This window comes from Dermacentor albipictus, chromosome 3 (genome assembly GCF_038994185.2).
Source record: "Dermacentor albipictus isolate Rhodes 1998 colony chromosome 3, USDA_Dalb.pri_finalv2, whole genome shotgun sequence".
NCBI classification, from domain to species: Eukaryota; Metazoa; Arthropoda; class Arachnida; order Ixodida; family Ixodidae; genus Dermacentor; species Dermacentor albipictus.
In genome coordinates this window covers 17,607,642-17,623,801 of record NC_091823.1, presented here as the reverse complement: position 1 = coordinate 17,623,801, position 16,160 = coordinate 17,607,642, and the positions used below count along the sequence as shown (strand labels likewise).

General features: G+C 47.1%; 2 protein-coding genes across 9 annotated transcripts in view; one reads left to right on the top strand and one right to left on the bottom strand.

The window, feature by feature from the left end:
- The window catches only part of LOC135896946 (zinc finger CCCH domain-containing protein 11A-like), a 92,418-nt gene extending 87,859 nt beyond the window's left edge, over positions 1-4,559 (top strand). For all 3 annotated transcript variants that reach the window (XM_065425490.2, XM_065425492.2, XM_065425491.2), the window contains one exon: positions 4,127-4,559. In XM_065425490.2, coding sequence (XP_065281562.1) covers positions 4,127-4,274 — 148 coding nt within the window. In that variant the 3' untranslated portion in view covers positions 4,275-4,559. The remainder of the gene's footprint in view (positions 1-4,126) is intronic.
- A 1,738-nt stretch (positions 4,560-6,297) lies between these two features.
- Positions 6,298-16,160, bottom strand: part of LOC135896947 (U-limacoditoxin(8)-Dv66-like) — a 61,058-nt gene continuing 51,195 nt past the window's right edge. For all 6 annotated transcript variants that reach the window (XM_070535165.1, XM_065425497.2, XM_065425495.2 and 3 more), the window contains exons 2-4: positions 12,230-12,313; positions 10,633-10,713; positions 6,298-7,295 (exon numbers count right to left, since the gene is read on the bottom strand). In XM_070535165.1, coding sequence (XP_070391266.1) covers positions 7,151-7,295; positions 10,633-10,713; positions 12,230-12,313 — 310 coding nt within the window. In that variant the 3' untranslated portion in view covers positions 6,298-7,150. The remainder of the gene's footprint in view (positions 7,296-10,632; positions 10,714-12,229; positions 12,314-16,160) is intronic.

The following is a 16,160-nucleotide window of genomic DNA, read 5'->3' as shown; positions in this document are numbered from 1 at the left end:
GACTCGCTACCTATGCCACATTTTTAAGTTGAGTGCATTGTGACGTATGGTCGACAATGCGTGTACAACTACTTAACGTTTGCTCCGTTGTCTCGTGTGTCCTAAAGGCCTTCCATATGCGTCACCGTAACGTCAAAGAGAGAACATGATGAAGTGAGCGTGGACGGAACGGATTCGCTTGTTCCTAATAATTCTTGTTCACTAGTGCATCCATTTGTTGGCACTACTAAACAGTAGAGCAGCAGAACGCTTCTGCGTTGTAATAACTTTAATTTTGCTAATGTTGTTATACTGCGTAACATTTGCGCACACATTCATACGTATGGTCTACGATGAGATTCCCGAAAAAAAAAAAAAGTGGCCGCATATTGCGTGCCAAGAGGCTGTGCGCTGCAAAGCGTAAGCGCTTTCTTTTCTTTTTCTTTTTATATTTCTGTCACTACGGGAAGTTGTGAGCCGTGTGTGTGTCATGTAAGCTATGTATAGCGCCGACGCCTTCTAGATAGCACAAGGCCGGCGCACTTCGATCCGTGACGTCATGCTACCTTGCCCGACTGCCATATAATCTAATGGGGATGCTCCGAGATAAGCCGCGGTGATTTTGACGTCACCGCTTCGTCATGCTAGGCTGGGCAATGGAAATTTCGGCCCAAGTAGCATGACGTTACAAAGCAGGGTGCACAGGCCGGCTGACTAGGAGGCGTTGATAGCGCTCGGAGCTGTTCGAACGTGCTTAGCGCCCGTTGCGCGTGTGGCTTCTAGTAGTTGTGAATCAGAGCGAAGCGCGGTTTTTTTTTTAAAGGAAAAAAAAAGAAGAAGAAAGGTATAGCTGTAGAAAACATTGAGTCATGGTTTTTTCTTATCATGTTAAAAAAATCGGCAGATCCCACGCACTGTGGGAATCGATGTAAGCGAACCTTTGTATGCTGTCTGCTTTGATAGACGATCACTAGCGGCGATGTTGGCGGCGAACGTGTAAATTCTTCAGCGTTTAGTTCTATACGAGATTGGTGAGTTGATGTTACACGTTACCTTACGTGCACCACTGCTGTTTGCGTAGTCTACAGAACACACAGGGAGATGTGTTTGCTTGAGGCGTTGTTGTGCGTCATATTTTATGACCTCTGAGAGGGTCGAGCGTTGTCATTTCCTCACATGGCGCATCGCATCGTGGCAGGAGTATTAAACTTGAATTGGATTATGGAGCTGTTCGTAATTAATTTAATCATTATGAAATTGTACGTATGCATTGTACAGTTACATTCGCGGTCTGCGCTACGTTTCGCTGCGTAGAGAAGACGCTCCTGTTCCGCGCGACGCTTCTTTCGGGCTTGGGTCTCCCCGACGCTGAGTGCACGCTTTGGAGCCATTTTGATGGCGCTTGTTTACGTGCGCCTTTTGCATACGTGGCCAGCACGCTGTCGAGACGCAGGCACCAAGCGCTCACTTCAGGATATGGATGATTGTAATGGTAATGTTTACGCTATCACAGCCCAGCTCGCGACCTCACAGCCCGGCACTTGCATTATTGTCGCATAGGAAAACAAGCGTAGCAAACTACGCATCCCGGCCCGCGGCGGCGCCGGTCGGGATGGATGGATGTTATGAGCGTCCCCTTCGGAACGGGGCGGTGGGTTGCGCCACCAAGCTCTTGTTATTTTATTGCCTAATGTCCTACCTACGTTAAAAAAAAAATACAAGATGAATTCCCATAACCAAAGCTTCTGAACCTCTATTGTGAACTTTGTTTTTGTATGCCTCCGTTGTTTGTCGTTTCCCTACTTTTCTTCTACCAATCTTCCAATCGCCTCTTACTAATATCTATTGCGGACATGTTTATTTTCCCCTTGCTCTCGCCGAACCCAAGGACTTCAAGGAAGCCGGTGATTCCTAAATCGACCGCTGGGCAGATGCTCTCACATTCTAATACAACATGCTCCATCGTTTTCCTAGCTTTACCGCAGCAGACCACATGCTTCTTCTTCCTTCTTATATCTCGCTTTATAAGTGCGTGTTCTAAGGCATCCTAATCTCGCTTCAAGAAGTAATGATCTTAATAATAATAATATATGGGGTTTTACGTGCCGAAACCACTTTCTGATTATGAGGCACGCCGTAGTGGGGGACGCCGGGAATTTTGACCACCTGGGGTTCTTTAACGTGCACCTAAATCTAAGTACACGGTTGTTTTCGCATTTCGCCCCCATCGAAATGCGGCCGCCGTGGCCGGGATTCGATCCCGCGACCTCGTGCTCAGCAGCCCAACACCATAGCCACTGAGCAACCAAGGCGGGTAGTAATGATCTTCCCTTTGAGTTATCATATTTATTTATTTATTTACTCTCATACCCACAGCGCCATTTAGGCATTACAGTGGGGGGGTTACATACATCAATGTAAGCAGCTTATGGCATCGAATAAACAGTATTATGCTATACAATACAATGATAGAGAAAAAGAGAAAAAAAAAACGCAAAAATGACATGACAAAAATGGTACATCAGGATATCAATGTACAGCACGCAGGAAACGGCATCATAGAATTAAGTAATAAAGCACTATATAATGATAGCAAACTCTGCAATTACTGCATACTGAAAAATAAAGAAGAAAATTTCAAAGAGCATTTGCGAAATGTTCATTATTAAGTATACTAACTACGGCAGCAGGCAGTCGATTCCATTCTAAAATGGTTTTGGGGAAAAAGGTGCTTTTGAAAAGTTTAGTTCTACAAGTGTATTCCCTAACCTTGAGCTCGTGATCTGTTCGTCTGGATATATAATGTGGCTGAAAAATATACTTATTACGGTCTATTCCGATTTGGCCATAAAATATATTGTGAAAAAGTTTCAAGCGTAATGCCTGCCTTCTTTTTTCTAAGGTGTCCCATTTTAATGTTTGTTTTGCGCTAGTAATACTAAGGTTTCTGTCATAGTTGCCGATTACGTACCGTGCTGCTATATTCTGTTAATTCTGTTATATTCTATAAATTGTTACTTTCCTGATTTCGTTTTTTTCCTCTTGAGTAGTTACTCATGGCAAGTTTCTTTTCCATTGCCACCACCCGTGAGATTATTTCAGCCTCTCTGACTTTCCGCTTGACGTTCTTTGTTGCTGTGTTGCCTACCCTACAGGCCGCATACTTGCTGGTAAGCTTCCTAGTCCTTTAACTACACTGTGTACCAATGTTATTCCTGGATGCGCGGAGGCGAGCTCCATCTGGTAGCGTTACAAGAAACCCAGCTGCACGCGCGGCCAGACCATTACAGCAGCGCACGGAAAGTCGGGAGAAGACGCAAAGAAAGCTTTGCTTTAAAAAGCTGTCTGCAGCTAGAAGGACGGTCGTAGTCAACATTCATTACAGCACACCGTTGAGCGATCCACGTTTGGGGCCTTCTAGATGGCACACGGCCTGCGTGAGTTCACTCTTGACGTCACGCACATATTTCAAGTGTAACGAAGAGTAGCCTGCGCCTCAGAAGCATCGCCTTCGGCATGAGCTCGTGGTTGCTGTCCTTCGCCGAACGCTTGTAATTGCTGCCCGTTCGCCTGCGTCCGCTGCGAACAAATCTCTTAGTTTGTCACAAGGCATGATGCCGAACGTGCTTGGCGCGATCTTTGTTTTTTGAAAAGTGGGCCTTCCTGTGTAAGTGTCAGCATTCCTAGATGATGTCATGTTACATGATGCGCGGACCGAGAAATTTTGGCAAGGAGGCCGATCTGGGTGTAATGTCGGCTAGAATAGAAAAGGTCGGGGCTCGTTCGTTGTACACGTTTGTGTGAAATGTGCTACCGAGCTACAACTGCGCACGCGACATCTGGACAAGTGAAAAATTAATGTGCTTGTCCAGGTGTTGTGTGTGTTTTATTGCATCGTTCGTTCTTGTGGCTTTGTAGAACATTTCACTTCAACATGTAATCTGGGCCGTTGCAATTGAACGGTTCTTTTTCGTCATTGTTCCTTTGTCTTCACCGACAGCGCGAACCAGCCTGATCCTTTGATTAGCGCACGCAAGGCGCCGTTCCTGGCCAATGAGTGTCCTTTGAAAGGAATAGAATTGGAATAGAATCGTTGTAGTGTTTCAGTCCGAGCTCCCGCTCATCATTCTGTTGTTTTTCGTTGCAGCACTCCTGACACTGAGTTAGGCGTCGGCGACGTCGTCAGACGCCTGGACGACTTTCTCGCTGATGACGACGGCATCGCAGCGTCTGACGAACTTGACGTCGCCGCAGATCTACTGAGTGACTTGGACGGCGTCCTCGCCTTGCCGTGACAACGCTGGGGAATTTTCGAGTGTTTTGGAGTGTGATGCAGCGCGACGGTCATAAGGAATCGCGAACTTTTCGCCGCTTGGCGGCAGTGTCGTCCTATGGCACAGCACAAATCTCGTGCTACCGCCTGTGTGCGCCATTCCTTTTCCCCCACTGAAGACAACGAAGAAAGTGCCATAATAGGATTGCTCAAGCTACCAACTCAAAAAGTACAAGAATGAATTACAGAAATCTCCAATAACTTTTGGAACTCTACAGTGCCGAACAAGGAACTGAAGTTATCGCGACTTGGTCATTCCTTTAAATATTTTTTTTCGTTTATGTCATTCTTTTCTTCCTTAGCATGCGCTTAGCAGTTTTCAAGTATCGGATTTTGTACCATAACAGTCCGTTTCATTTGTTGTTTTTTACATCTTGTACACCTACATATGTACAGGGTGTCCCACATAACTTGAGCCAAGAATTTAAAAATGAAAGGCGCGTTGGAAGAGAATTAGACCGAACGCATACTATTCGCAATAGCCTATAGTAACTCCGGCATTTTTTGTTTCCCCCACAATTCATTAATTAAGTTTAATTACCCGACTTTTTTAATTATTGGCTGAGGACCCCTAGTATGACACGCAGATTTGTAGAGCACCTTCATAAACTACCGATGGAGGTGTTTCCTTTACGATGCGTCTCACGTAGTCCTTTTTTCCGGGTTGCGAAGAAATCCCGGGAAATATGAAAACAAGCCACGTGACGGAGCGTTTGCGCAGTGGTATTGTGCTGCTGTCAAGCGTGCGTTCTGTGAACAACGTCGGCTGCATCGTGACTGGCGACGAGGAAGCGGCAGGGCGTTCTTTTTCTCATCGGCAGCGCTCGCCCGGGTAGCATGCATTTTCGCCGTCATCCGACGGGCGCCGACCTCGTTCACCGAACGCACGCTTGAGAGCAAGCAGCACGATACCACTGCGTGAGCGCTCCGTCACGTGGCTTTTTTTCATATTTCACGGGCTTTCTTTGCAAGCCGGAAAAAAAGAGTACGTGAGACATATCGTAAAGGAAACAACTCCATCGGTGGTTTATGAAGGGGCTTTACAAATCTGCGTATCATATGGGGGTCCTCAGCCTATAATTAGAAAGTTGGGTAATTAAACTTAATTAACTAGTGAGTTGTGGGGAACACAAAATATTGTGCAAGTTAATATAGACTATTGAGAATAGTATGCGTTCGGTTCAATTCGCTTCCGACCCGCCTTTCATTTTTAAATTCTTGGCTCAAGTTATGTGGGACACCCTGTATAAGCACATATGTCACAATGTCCCATTGTTTGTCTGAGGATGTCAAAGTGCCTGCAGGCTTTTGTGCATATTGTATATAGTCGTTAATATGTGTTGGCGAGCATTTTTGCTCACTTGATGGGTAAGACGTATAGTCTCTGGTTTCCAAGAAAATGAAGCGATGTGTTTTGTCCTTATGGAGAAACTTAACGTGTATAAATGTATTCTAATTGTACAGTTGTCAAGTTACATAGCGGGAGAACGGTCGCATGCCGACAGCAAATTTTGTGTGATCTATAGTCGTGTGACGTGTTGACTGGAAAGAGCAACTGTCACTGAACTGAATGCGTCAGGTATCGAACCTGAAAAATCTTGTTATCTTCGCAAATGTTTTGCAAACATGAATGATCGAGTTGAACATTTGAAAATATTTTGCACTTTTATCAGGTGCTGTTCCGAATTTCAAACAACGCACGTGCAATCGTCGAAGCGCACACCCGTCGGTTATTTCATGCTATTGTTTGTTTTGTGATACATGCGGCGATATGCGTTTCACTGTGTGAAGGTTGTTGTGCCTCGTTCGGGTTATTTTGGTCTCTTGATAGACCTTGTCGAAGTTCATACTTGTCCTCGCTGGATTGCTACATTTTCTTAATTTTTTTTTCTGGTAGATTCTCACGAATGTCCTCTTTACTTGAACATGACTGCGTGTTTCACCCGAGTCTTCATCTTGAATCGAGAAAAGAGCTTGGAACAGTGTAGACTAAGCTCGAAGGGTTTGTTTATTGTGTACAAATAAATTACACAGTGCGCATCCCCGTGTCATTACTTTGTTCATGCGCTTCACACAAACCGAACAATGTGACGCGTCGAAAACAGCAGGCTTGCTTCACAAGCGGAAAGAAAATGGTACGACGGGAATCGAATGCGTCCAAGATAGAATTCGCGGATGAACCGAGTCGAGCACCGAGAAAGCGCGAATCAGTGTGGCTTCTTAGATCAGCGTTAGAGTTTTCGCTACTGCTTACACTCTTTGCGAAGAGACCAACTGCCTTTATTGCCATGCATATGTACAACGCAATTTCAAAACTAACATCACCGGGCGTCTGTAACGGAAGCGACATCTTGCGATATTTTCGACTTGTCGCTACCTTGACATGTGACATGAAACAGAAAAGAACCTACTGAGCACATGGAATCTCTCTAGTTCCGCTTGATGAGTCAGTGCAAGTGATGCTACATAGCTAGTAAAGGTACCTCATTGTGGACACGTCCGATAAAACTTACGATTAAATTATGACAGAACGTTGCAACTTAATGTTTTAATGTTTAAACTTAATGTTTAAAGTTCGCTGATGCTTTTTCGAACACTCACAAATGGAACAAGCGTAGCGCCCACACCGAAGTGCTTCACGGAAGCGTGGTTAAGCCTAAGTAAGTTATCGCAGCGTAGCGTCTATTTCAGCGTGCCAGTTCTTGCGACGCCGTCGTAGCGGAATTGGCGTAGCCGAGAAGCACAACAGCGGACCTTGTCGCTTTCTTCTTCGCCAACGCATGTCACCGTGTGGATCTGTCGTGTGTGCGCACAGGGTACAAGTTACGAGCTTCGACTTCAGCGCCTTCCGGGTCCGTACGGGTCGTGGGCCAGCTTGAGTCCCAGGCGGGCCTTGGCTGCTTCGGCTCCGGAGGCACCTCGCGACACGCCGAAGTCCAGGAGACCGCCGGCCCGCTTCTGTTGATCGAGCAGGGCAGGGTGGCTGCGGGCCAAAGGACAGCCAAGGGTAAGCGAGAGTTACGCAAATAGCTGGTTGCGCAGCACGGTGGCTGTTCGGTAAAAAAGAAGACGCCCGGTCTGTGCCAATTGTCCGAGACATTCTGAAGGCACATACACTGGTGCCATTTCGGTTGTATGTTTGCCAGACATTTTTCGAGTATAACCACGGAATCCACGACTAGCTGTCGCTGAATTACCTAGATTTCACTAACGTGAATGCTCTGAGGTCCCTGGGATATGCAGGAGACGTGGATGGAAGGAAATTCGATTACTCACTGGGATAGTAGGTTTGTTGGCATGACATTGTTAAATTAGCCTACTCTGCGTGCGGTATTCCTTCGAGGCACAAGCAATGGCCATCTGCATCATGTTTCTTAACCTCGAGGATTCTTTACGCTCTCCAAGGTGTGCGGTCTTGTTGCTATTGTTGATTAACCGCAGTACGTTAAGAACATGGGCACAAAAGCATAAGGATACAGGCACGGGCACGGATCTAAAGAGGGTAACTCGGAGGAAGCCGTGTGACAGAGAGAGAATTTTAACGTAGTGACAAAACCATGCGCGGACTCGAACTGTGGCCCTACAGTTGCTCGATGAACCATGTGATTCCTCTGATCCCACTGTGTACCCGAGAGCGAGCTGGAATTCGGCGATGCTAATGAGCGCATATATGCGGGTGCCGCTTGCTGTGGCCGGCGGCGCAGTATATAGTCGCCGGCTGTGATTGAGATGGCTGGGGGTATAAATACGCGTCCGTCAGCACGCACAATTTCAATTGCCTTTTTCCATTATTCCATTGTGACTCTCGTGCTATATACCACATGCTCTGCCAATGTCCCCAGACATAGGATTTCCTACAATAATTACTGTAGGGAACTCTGCCGCGGCGATCGCTCGGTCACTGTGGGAATGGTTTGCTTACTATGCATGGATTTGTCTGATCTTTGTGCGTAGACTTTCTGGTGGTTTCGTCTATCACGCTTTAACCGCTTTCATTGTTTCTAAACTTCAAAGCAATCCATACCTTTCTTTTTTAAATGCAGAAGGCAATAATATTCTGCAAATGCGCGTAATCGCTGCTAAATACAGCGGTTCCACTGGTCCATGCGTCCGTGGCGTAATGGTCTCAATATCGGGTTTCCGTGCGAGAGGTCATCTGTTCGAATCCTGCCGTCTGACAATTCAATAATGCCCATTTCATCATTTATAACGCAGTACTTTGGTGAAAATGATGAGTTTAGAAAGTCATGAAGCCGTTTAAATCCAGAAGGACGAACTTTAAGCAAATCCATGCACTAATCAGCATTTTCATGCTGGCTGCTTGTAGCTCCTGTAGACACAAGCGCCACAGCTTCCTCTATAGTCGGATACAACTTTAGAAAAAAGGGGGCGTTTACTCCTCCGAGGCGGGTGCACACAAGCATCCACCAATGGGCGCGCACTCTGGGCCGACGTCATGCGCCGGACGGCCGGTGACTTCGCCGCTTCGGTCATCTGGGTGGGGCCTCCCCTTTTTTCTTAAGTCGTATCCGACTATAGTTAACTGTATGAAACTGCACGGTCTCAGGGAAGCGTATCTTCTGCTCCCCTGGCAACGGGCTTCTTGCGATCGCAATAGGCGAGGCGCGCCACCTAGGCACGTAGTGCTTGCGGCATCGGCACGCTCTTTGCGCTCATCTAGATCTCGTCGCTCTCGTCCGAAGTGGCATGGTGGTGTAAGCAATGTGGTCGTACATTTATTTATATTTATTCAAGGAGGAAGCGCAACACGACGCATGTCCAGCAAGCAGAGAAGACCTTGTCCGCGCCCTTTTACCCTTTAATTAAGCATTACTCATTAATACTTCTTTAATAATGCAGTGTGCATGCCCCAGCAGTCGGCTGTTCTCGTGTTTATTCTGCTGTATTCGGGAACGCTATGCTTGCGTCGTATATATTACGCAAATGTTGTTTTCTGGTTCGCGAATTATTGCGACATACTTCAGTATAATTGCGGGCGCGTGAACATTTTGTCGCTTTTTTTTTACACCATACTAGTTTTTTTTTTAATGACCTATAAAAGCTACATTATCCAAGAAAGGCTGCTTTCACAGGGACGAGGCAGGAATGAACAAACTTGACCTTGTGATGCACGACGCTTGAAAAGGCGGTTCGGAGGGAAAGAAAGAAACTGCTTAAACCAGGCGCAGGTCAGTGCCTCCTATATAACAGAAGGCTTATACTCTGCGCTGCGACGTACGCTACTCTACCCGTCATGGTTGCTTAGTGGCTATGGTGTTGGGCTGCTAAACACGAAATCGCGGGATTGAATCCCGGCCACGGCGGTCGCATTTCGATGGAGCGAAATGCGAAAACACCCGTGGTACTTAGATTTAGGTGCACGTTAAAGAACTCCAGGTGGTCCGTAGTCCTCCACTACGGCGTGCCTCAATCAGATCGTGGTTTTGGCACGTAAAACCCCATAATTTAATTTTCTTGCCTTACTCTACGAGTCTGTATATCTTAAATAAAACTAAGTATGTCCTTATTCCACCCAGACAAGCGAGGGTTCTAAATAAGTGTTCAGCGATCACGGCGGAGTTTCGCTTTCAATGATTTCATCGGTCTTCATATAGATGAGATAACAGATATTGAGTGCGCGAGTTTACTGTTATCTGCATAATGTGCTAAAGCGTGCGTGAATTACGTTTGCAACTGTGGAAGGACAGCCTTTGTAGTCTGCCAAATATACAAGTGCTTGTCCTCGTCTCTAATTGTTATACATTGTCATGTGTCCTGCTTTCGCGCTGTTACCTTATAGTACGACACAAACCGACTAATTAACCCAATCTATTACGCCTGTAAAGCAATATTTGCGGTTAAAAAATAAATTATGGAGTTTTACGTGCCAAAATCACGATCTGATTGTGAGGCACGCCGTGGTGGAGGACTCTGGAAATTTAGACCACCTGGGTGTTCTTTAACGTGAACCTAAATATATCTACACGGGTGTTTTCGCATTCCGTCCCCACCGGAATGCGGCCGCCGTGGCCGGGATTCGATCCCGCGAACTTGCGGTTAACAAGCAGCGCAAGCACCATTATCCCAAGTAGTAAGTTCGCATGAATTATTGAAACCTTCGCCGAAATGATTCTATGCATTTGTATATATTGATCAAACGACACCATGATACATATGCCGCATTGTTCATAGCACGAGTTAACGTTGTGGTGCACTGGGACGGTTGTTTTGCAATTGGGCTGAGCTTCTGTGAACGTTGCATTATAGATCAGAGAAAAGACGCGAGAACACTCGTCTCTGGTTCCTTGTGCTGTGCTCACCTGAGGCGGTTGCGGAGGAGGCCGAGCAGGTACTCCTCGCCGGCGTCAATGGAGGAGTCGTAGTACACATCACGCTTGGGCCTGCGTAAAATACAACGTGCTTTTTGGAGATATACATGTAGCGCCGTTCAAACTGTGATAGCATGAGTGCCTAACACGAGAGAGAGGGGGGGGGAGAGGGAGAATGAGAGAGAGAGCAAGTGGTATAGAGGTCAACCAGGCAAGCGTCCGCTTTGCTAACCTACACGGGAGCTAAGGGAAAGGGTAGAGCATACAGAGGAAGAGAATAACCACTGATGGCAGCGAAATTCATAAACTTCAGTAGTGCACGAACTTTTTTCTTTATTTTTTTCTGCGGCATCGAAAGATGTGGTCACGGTTGAAGAATATTTCCGAGTCTCAGAAAATGTTCTGCAGTCCAACCAGTTTAACGCGGTCCGTGGATAAATTTGATACACGTCGTATTCAGGGAAGGTGCACAACACGTGTTCAACTATTTCTTTGGATGCACAAGAGCCCCACGTTTGTGCATCGGTCACTCTAAGGCGGTAAGTTTTAGCTTTCGCAAATGTCACACCTGGCCATATGCGGTAAGGAATCGCCGCGTGAGAGTGCAGAATATTTCGCAGTATGTAAGGACGTTTACTTTCTACGTGTGCATCTGCCGTACTCGAATAAAGAGGGCTTTGAGGGAGAGTGAGGGCTGGCGTGTGAGTGGCGCGTAGAGAGCAGTTGCAATGCAAAGTTGCCAAGCAAGTTGCAACATCGTCGGCGGTGTCGCATGCCTTTGATCCGGCGGCAGTACAGCGGTCCTGATTCACCGTCCTCTGACGGTACGCTGAGGAAATGTGAACTTTATTGCATTAAGGCCGGTTGCGAGGCCCTCATTTTCCACACCGACCTGATCTCGCATGCGCAGAGAGGTAGAGTTATTCGGGAGAAAAAATGAGAGATTTAAATCGCCGCGTGCCCGGCCACACCGTGCCCCTTGTGGGAATGAAATAAGGCCAAATAAATTGCTCGTTAAATGAAGAAAGATGAAGGTAGTTTTCGCAAGATGGGGGCTTACACTTTTCATAAGAGACGGAATATGTGCATCACTGCACGCTCTCAGTGTAAAAGTTCTCGCCGAAATGGCCCTGGATCCTTGAATGAATATATGATGTTTAATGGCGCAAGGGCCAGGTATGGCCAAAGAGCGCCGGCCCCGGAACCTTGTCCTGCCTTCCATTCAACCTTATTTAACACTCTGCTGCAAAAACCACCGATATCGATATGTCCTATACACGAAGACGACGTCACCGACACGTGTCGCACATATACATGACTGGAACGAAGGTACCACGACTGCAAGCGTGCTTGACTATAAAGTGCGAGATCGATGTTATCCGATATGCGCTTGCGCCGTCTAGTGAAGATTTAGGACTCGACGAAGACTGCCTCAGAGCATGCGATCCAGGTGGGCACATCATCTGTGCTAGCTGTCTGGCTATGAGGGCTTTTGAGCTCGCATGCCATGTTATTTCCACTTGCAAGCAAGTTATTTTGCACGTTCTCAATCCTCGCACGGCTGAAAACATCGAGTGTGTTCCCGTACCTCGGCCGAGCTGGAGAGGACGCAGCGATCGCCGCCACAGCCAGGATGAGAATCCATGTTGCTCCGTGCAGACCAAGTTGCATCCTGGTAGGATACGAGAAGGAAGAGGACAGCATGGTCACGACATCGAGCTTTTTCTCTCGCGACTTGCGTATAGGCGAACAGCATCCTCTCATGTAACGTTTAAGAGCCTAAAATATGTGTAGTGGCATGCAAATACACGCATTAAATACTTCAAAGTCTTGAGAGTAGAGAGAGAAAAATTATTTAATGGATAGGTAATAGAACTGGGGCAGCAAGATGAGAAAGCGCACACGTGCCCGCTATATCCCAACGTGACCAGTGTACAAAGTCCAGTGAGCCCAACTTGCCGGTTCTGGTAGCATTCGAGATCGCCCTTTCGATCGAACTTCTCTTTTACGCGCCGAATTGCAGTGACATCTTGTATATTCGGTGCGACTCCTCGGGCCTTATGATGCTATAGGAGTTTGGCATCGTAAATTAAAGGGTCGATTGTTCGGTTGCAACACGGAAAATGTCTGTGCAGCATGAGTGAGTGAGTGAGTGAGTGAGTGAGTGAGTGAGTGAGTGAGTGAGTGAGTGAGTGAGTGAGTGAGTGAGTGAGTGAGTGAGTGAGTGAGTGAGTGAGTGAGTGAGTGAGTGAGTGAGTGAGTGAGTGAGTGAGTGAGTGAGTGAGTGAGTGAGTGAGTGAGTGAGTGAGTGAGTGAGTGAGTGAGTGAGTGAGTGAGTGAGTGAGTGAGTGAGTGAGTGAGTGAGTGAGTGAGTGAGTGAGTGAGTGAGTGAGTGAGTGAGTGAGTGAGTGAGTGAGTGAGTGAGTGAGTGAGTGAGTGAGTGAGTGAGTGAGTGAGTGAGTGAGTGAGTGAGTGAGTGAGTGAGTGAGTGAGTGAGTGAGTGAGTGAGTGAGTGAGTGAGTGAGTGAGTGAGTGAGTGAGTGAGTGAGTGAGTGAGTGAGTGAGTGAGTGAGTGAGTGAGTGAGTGAGTGAGTGAGTGAGTGAGTGAGTGAGTGAGTGAGTGAAAAACATTATCAGCTCTAGATTCGCTGGTCTTCTGCGGTCTTCAGATGGAATCGTCCATATTCTAGCACAACGGTCGGTTGCCCTTAGTCCAGGGCTCCGCTGGATGCTGCTGCCAGTTGTGCTCGCCGAATCAGACCTTCTTGGTCGACCTGGCGATCGCTGGAGAGCACTCCCTCCCATTGCTCCGCACTCGGGTTTGGTATAACGGGTACCACGTCTATCTTCTGGCATGCCCACGTTATGTGATACAGCGTGGGTGTTTCGTGGCACCAGGGGCATTTGTCATTGCATTGTGTGGGATAAATTTTGCTGAGTACGTTTAGGTTCGGGTACAAGCCCGTTTGTAGCTGCCTCAACGCGACAGAGTCCTCTCTGCTAAGGGAGTTGTGCATCATGAAACATTCTTTAGCATGTCAAGTGCCATGGTCACGACATGGCACTTGCCAGGGGATTTACGATTGCGACGTGCACTCCGATCTGTGCGATAACGCATGACTCTAGCATACGACAAACAGCACTATAAAAAAAAAGCTCCTTGCTCCTTGCTAATCGACCCACGCACTGACACGCTACTTGAGGTTCGCTCCTCGATTACGCCCGCAGCGCCACGAGTAAGAGGATTGTGCACAGCGCTGTCTAAAAAGAAGAAAAGGTGGCCGCAATTTCGAGCGGCACCCACAACGAGTCTGTGTTCTTCTCGGCCCAGAAAAGGTCCGCAGGAAAGGATGCGTCTCAATCCTGGGACCGGCTGCTAACGAAGGTTTAAAAAATGCATGCTCGGGTGGTTATCTGCTTCCAAGTTTCTCGCCATTCTCTCAGCCAAGATATAGTTTTCCCTCGAAAGCACCAGTGTTCATTTGCTCTCTCGAGCGAGGGTCTTGCAATTCATTCCAGTTTCGTTTCGGGGAAGGCGCTTCCACCGAAAATTGTTTCGCGACCCCTGCGCTGATGCGATGCACGTTCTTTTTTACCTGCTCACAGGTATCGAATAACAGAAAATGTGAAATGCGCATGGACCAGTTTCCATTGTTTTTATGTTTCAACAAGTACGTGGCAGCCAGTTCGTTCTTTACGTCACTTGCAGTCCTGTGTTGCATCGGTATACATTCAGTTGATGAGACTGCGAACCGGTTATAGCGTTCAATATTCAGCATACACGTGCGACAGCAGCAATACTAACGTGTTCATTTTTTTAGTAGCGTTCAACGCCATATTCAGCCATGGGAGATATGAGCGGATACACCCAATTCGTTTCAATTAACGATTGCTTATGACGTGTTAATTCCAAACTAACGTAAAATGCACTAGGTTACTTTCTCGCTGAATATGTCACCTCATGAGGTAGTTTCATCTTCGCCCTTGATATTGAGCCGCCATTACCTTTTGAATGCAAATTTGACTTTCTCATTTATATTGTGCAGGGTTGCCAACACCTGTGAAGCAGTCTGTTTTGTATAGATATATGATTTACGTACAGATATGGTAACCTGAAACTATTCCATATTTTCTGCTTCGCCACTTTTTATCCACTGTGCACGTGAAATGTTATCGTTGTCGTTCCCTTGGTGGAGTATTTACTTTCGCGTCGCTGTGCCTGATGTGCATCAAACGTGTTCGCAGTCATTGTGTGCGGGTTGCGTGCAGTGCTGCTGTTTCGTGCCGGGCTGCGTGCGCGTTAGGATCCGAGGGCCAGGCGCCACAGAGATGTCTTTGGCCTCGCGGACCCTTGAGGAAAAATAATGGTCTGCAATCCATGCTGTGAAGGTGGGTGGACAGCGAAGCTGTAATCGACAACTGGAACGATTAGCCATCGCGACGCTGGTTGAAATTATTCACATGGCGACATTCACATGCACTTTACCCAACTATTAGCCTAAGAGGTTTCGACGGCCTGCGACATCGCTTGCGATGCTACTTCGTGCACCTACACTTTGTGCACCTACACAGGCGGAAGTTACGTCACTCTCTGCTTCGTATGCTACAGTCAAGCTGCCGTCGCCGGGCAGCTTGCGCAACAATAATCTTTACCGGGAAGCATATGCGGGGAGCGCTACGTGCGCGCCTTGTTATCAATTATGTGGTTCGGATGCTTTGTTGAGCTTGTTCTTTATTGAAACGTGTGCTGTTCTGTATGTTGTATGGCGTGATTCCAAAGAATGTATGCACTATTCGCTTCACTTTGCTTGGTGCTTGTGGCCTCTGCCTTACGTGGGCATGAGCCATTGATGATGATAGTTTTCTACCGATAATACACCACGAAGAAATCCTGGGATCCTAGCCATAGACAGCTTCGCTGTAAAACTATAGCGTGGTTTAACCTGAACGACTATAATGTGGTTCATACGTTCGATTAATTCATCGTGCTTAACGTCCCGAACTAGGGCTATGAGAGACGCCGTTATGAAGCGCTCCGAATTTATTCTGACGACATAGGGTCCTTTCACGTGTACCTAAATGTAAAAACAAACACGTGTTTTTGCATTGCGCCTCCTTCGTAATTCGGCCGGAAATCGAGCCCGTCACCTCATGCTGAGAAACAGAACGCCATGTCCATTTAAGTATACCGTGCGGCGGCTGTGATTTATACTTGAAGAGAGAGGGAGAGAGAGACAAGAAGGAAAGGCAGGGCGGTTAACCAAGGTTGCGCCCGACTGGCTACATGCGTGCAAGAAAGATAAAGACAGAAGGAGAGTCTTTGTGCGCGCACCCGCAGATGAATGTACCACTCACGTATCTGTTCATTCACGTGTATGTTTACTCGCGATAAGTTCTCACTCGCAAGCACTTGTCCGGTAGCCTTCAAAAAAGCTCGTTAGCGCATTGGTGGCCTTGTGCATACTATAGAGGTCTGCAGCCAGGGTCCCAGGATCCTAACTTCAGAGAACGGTCTTTCG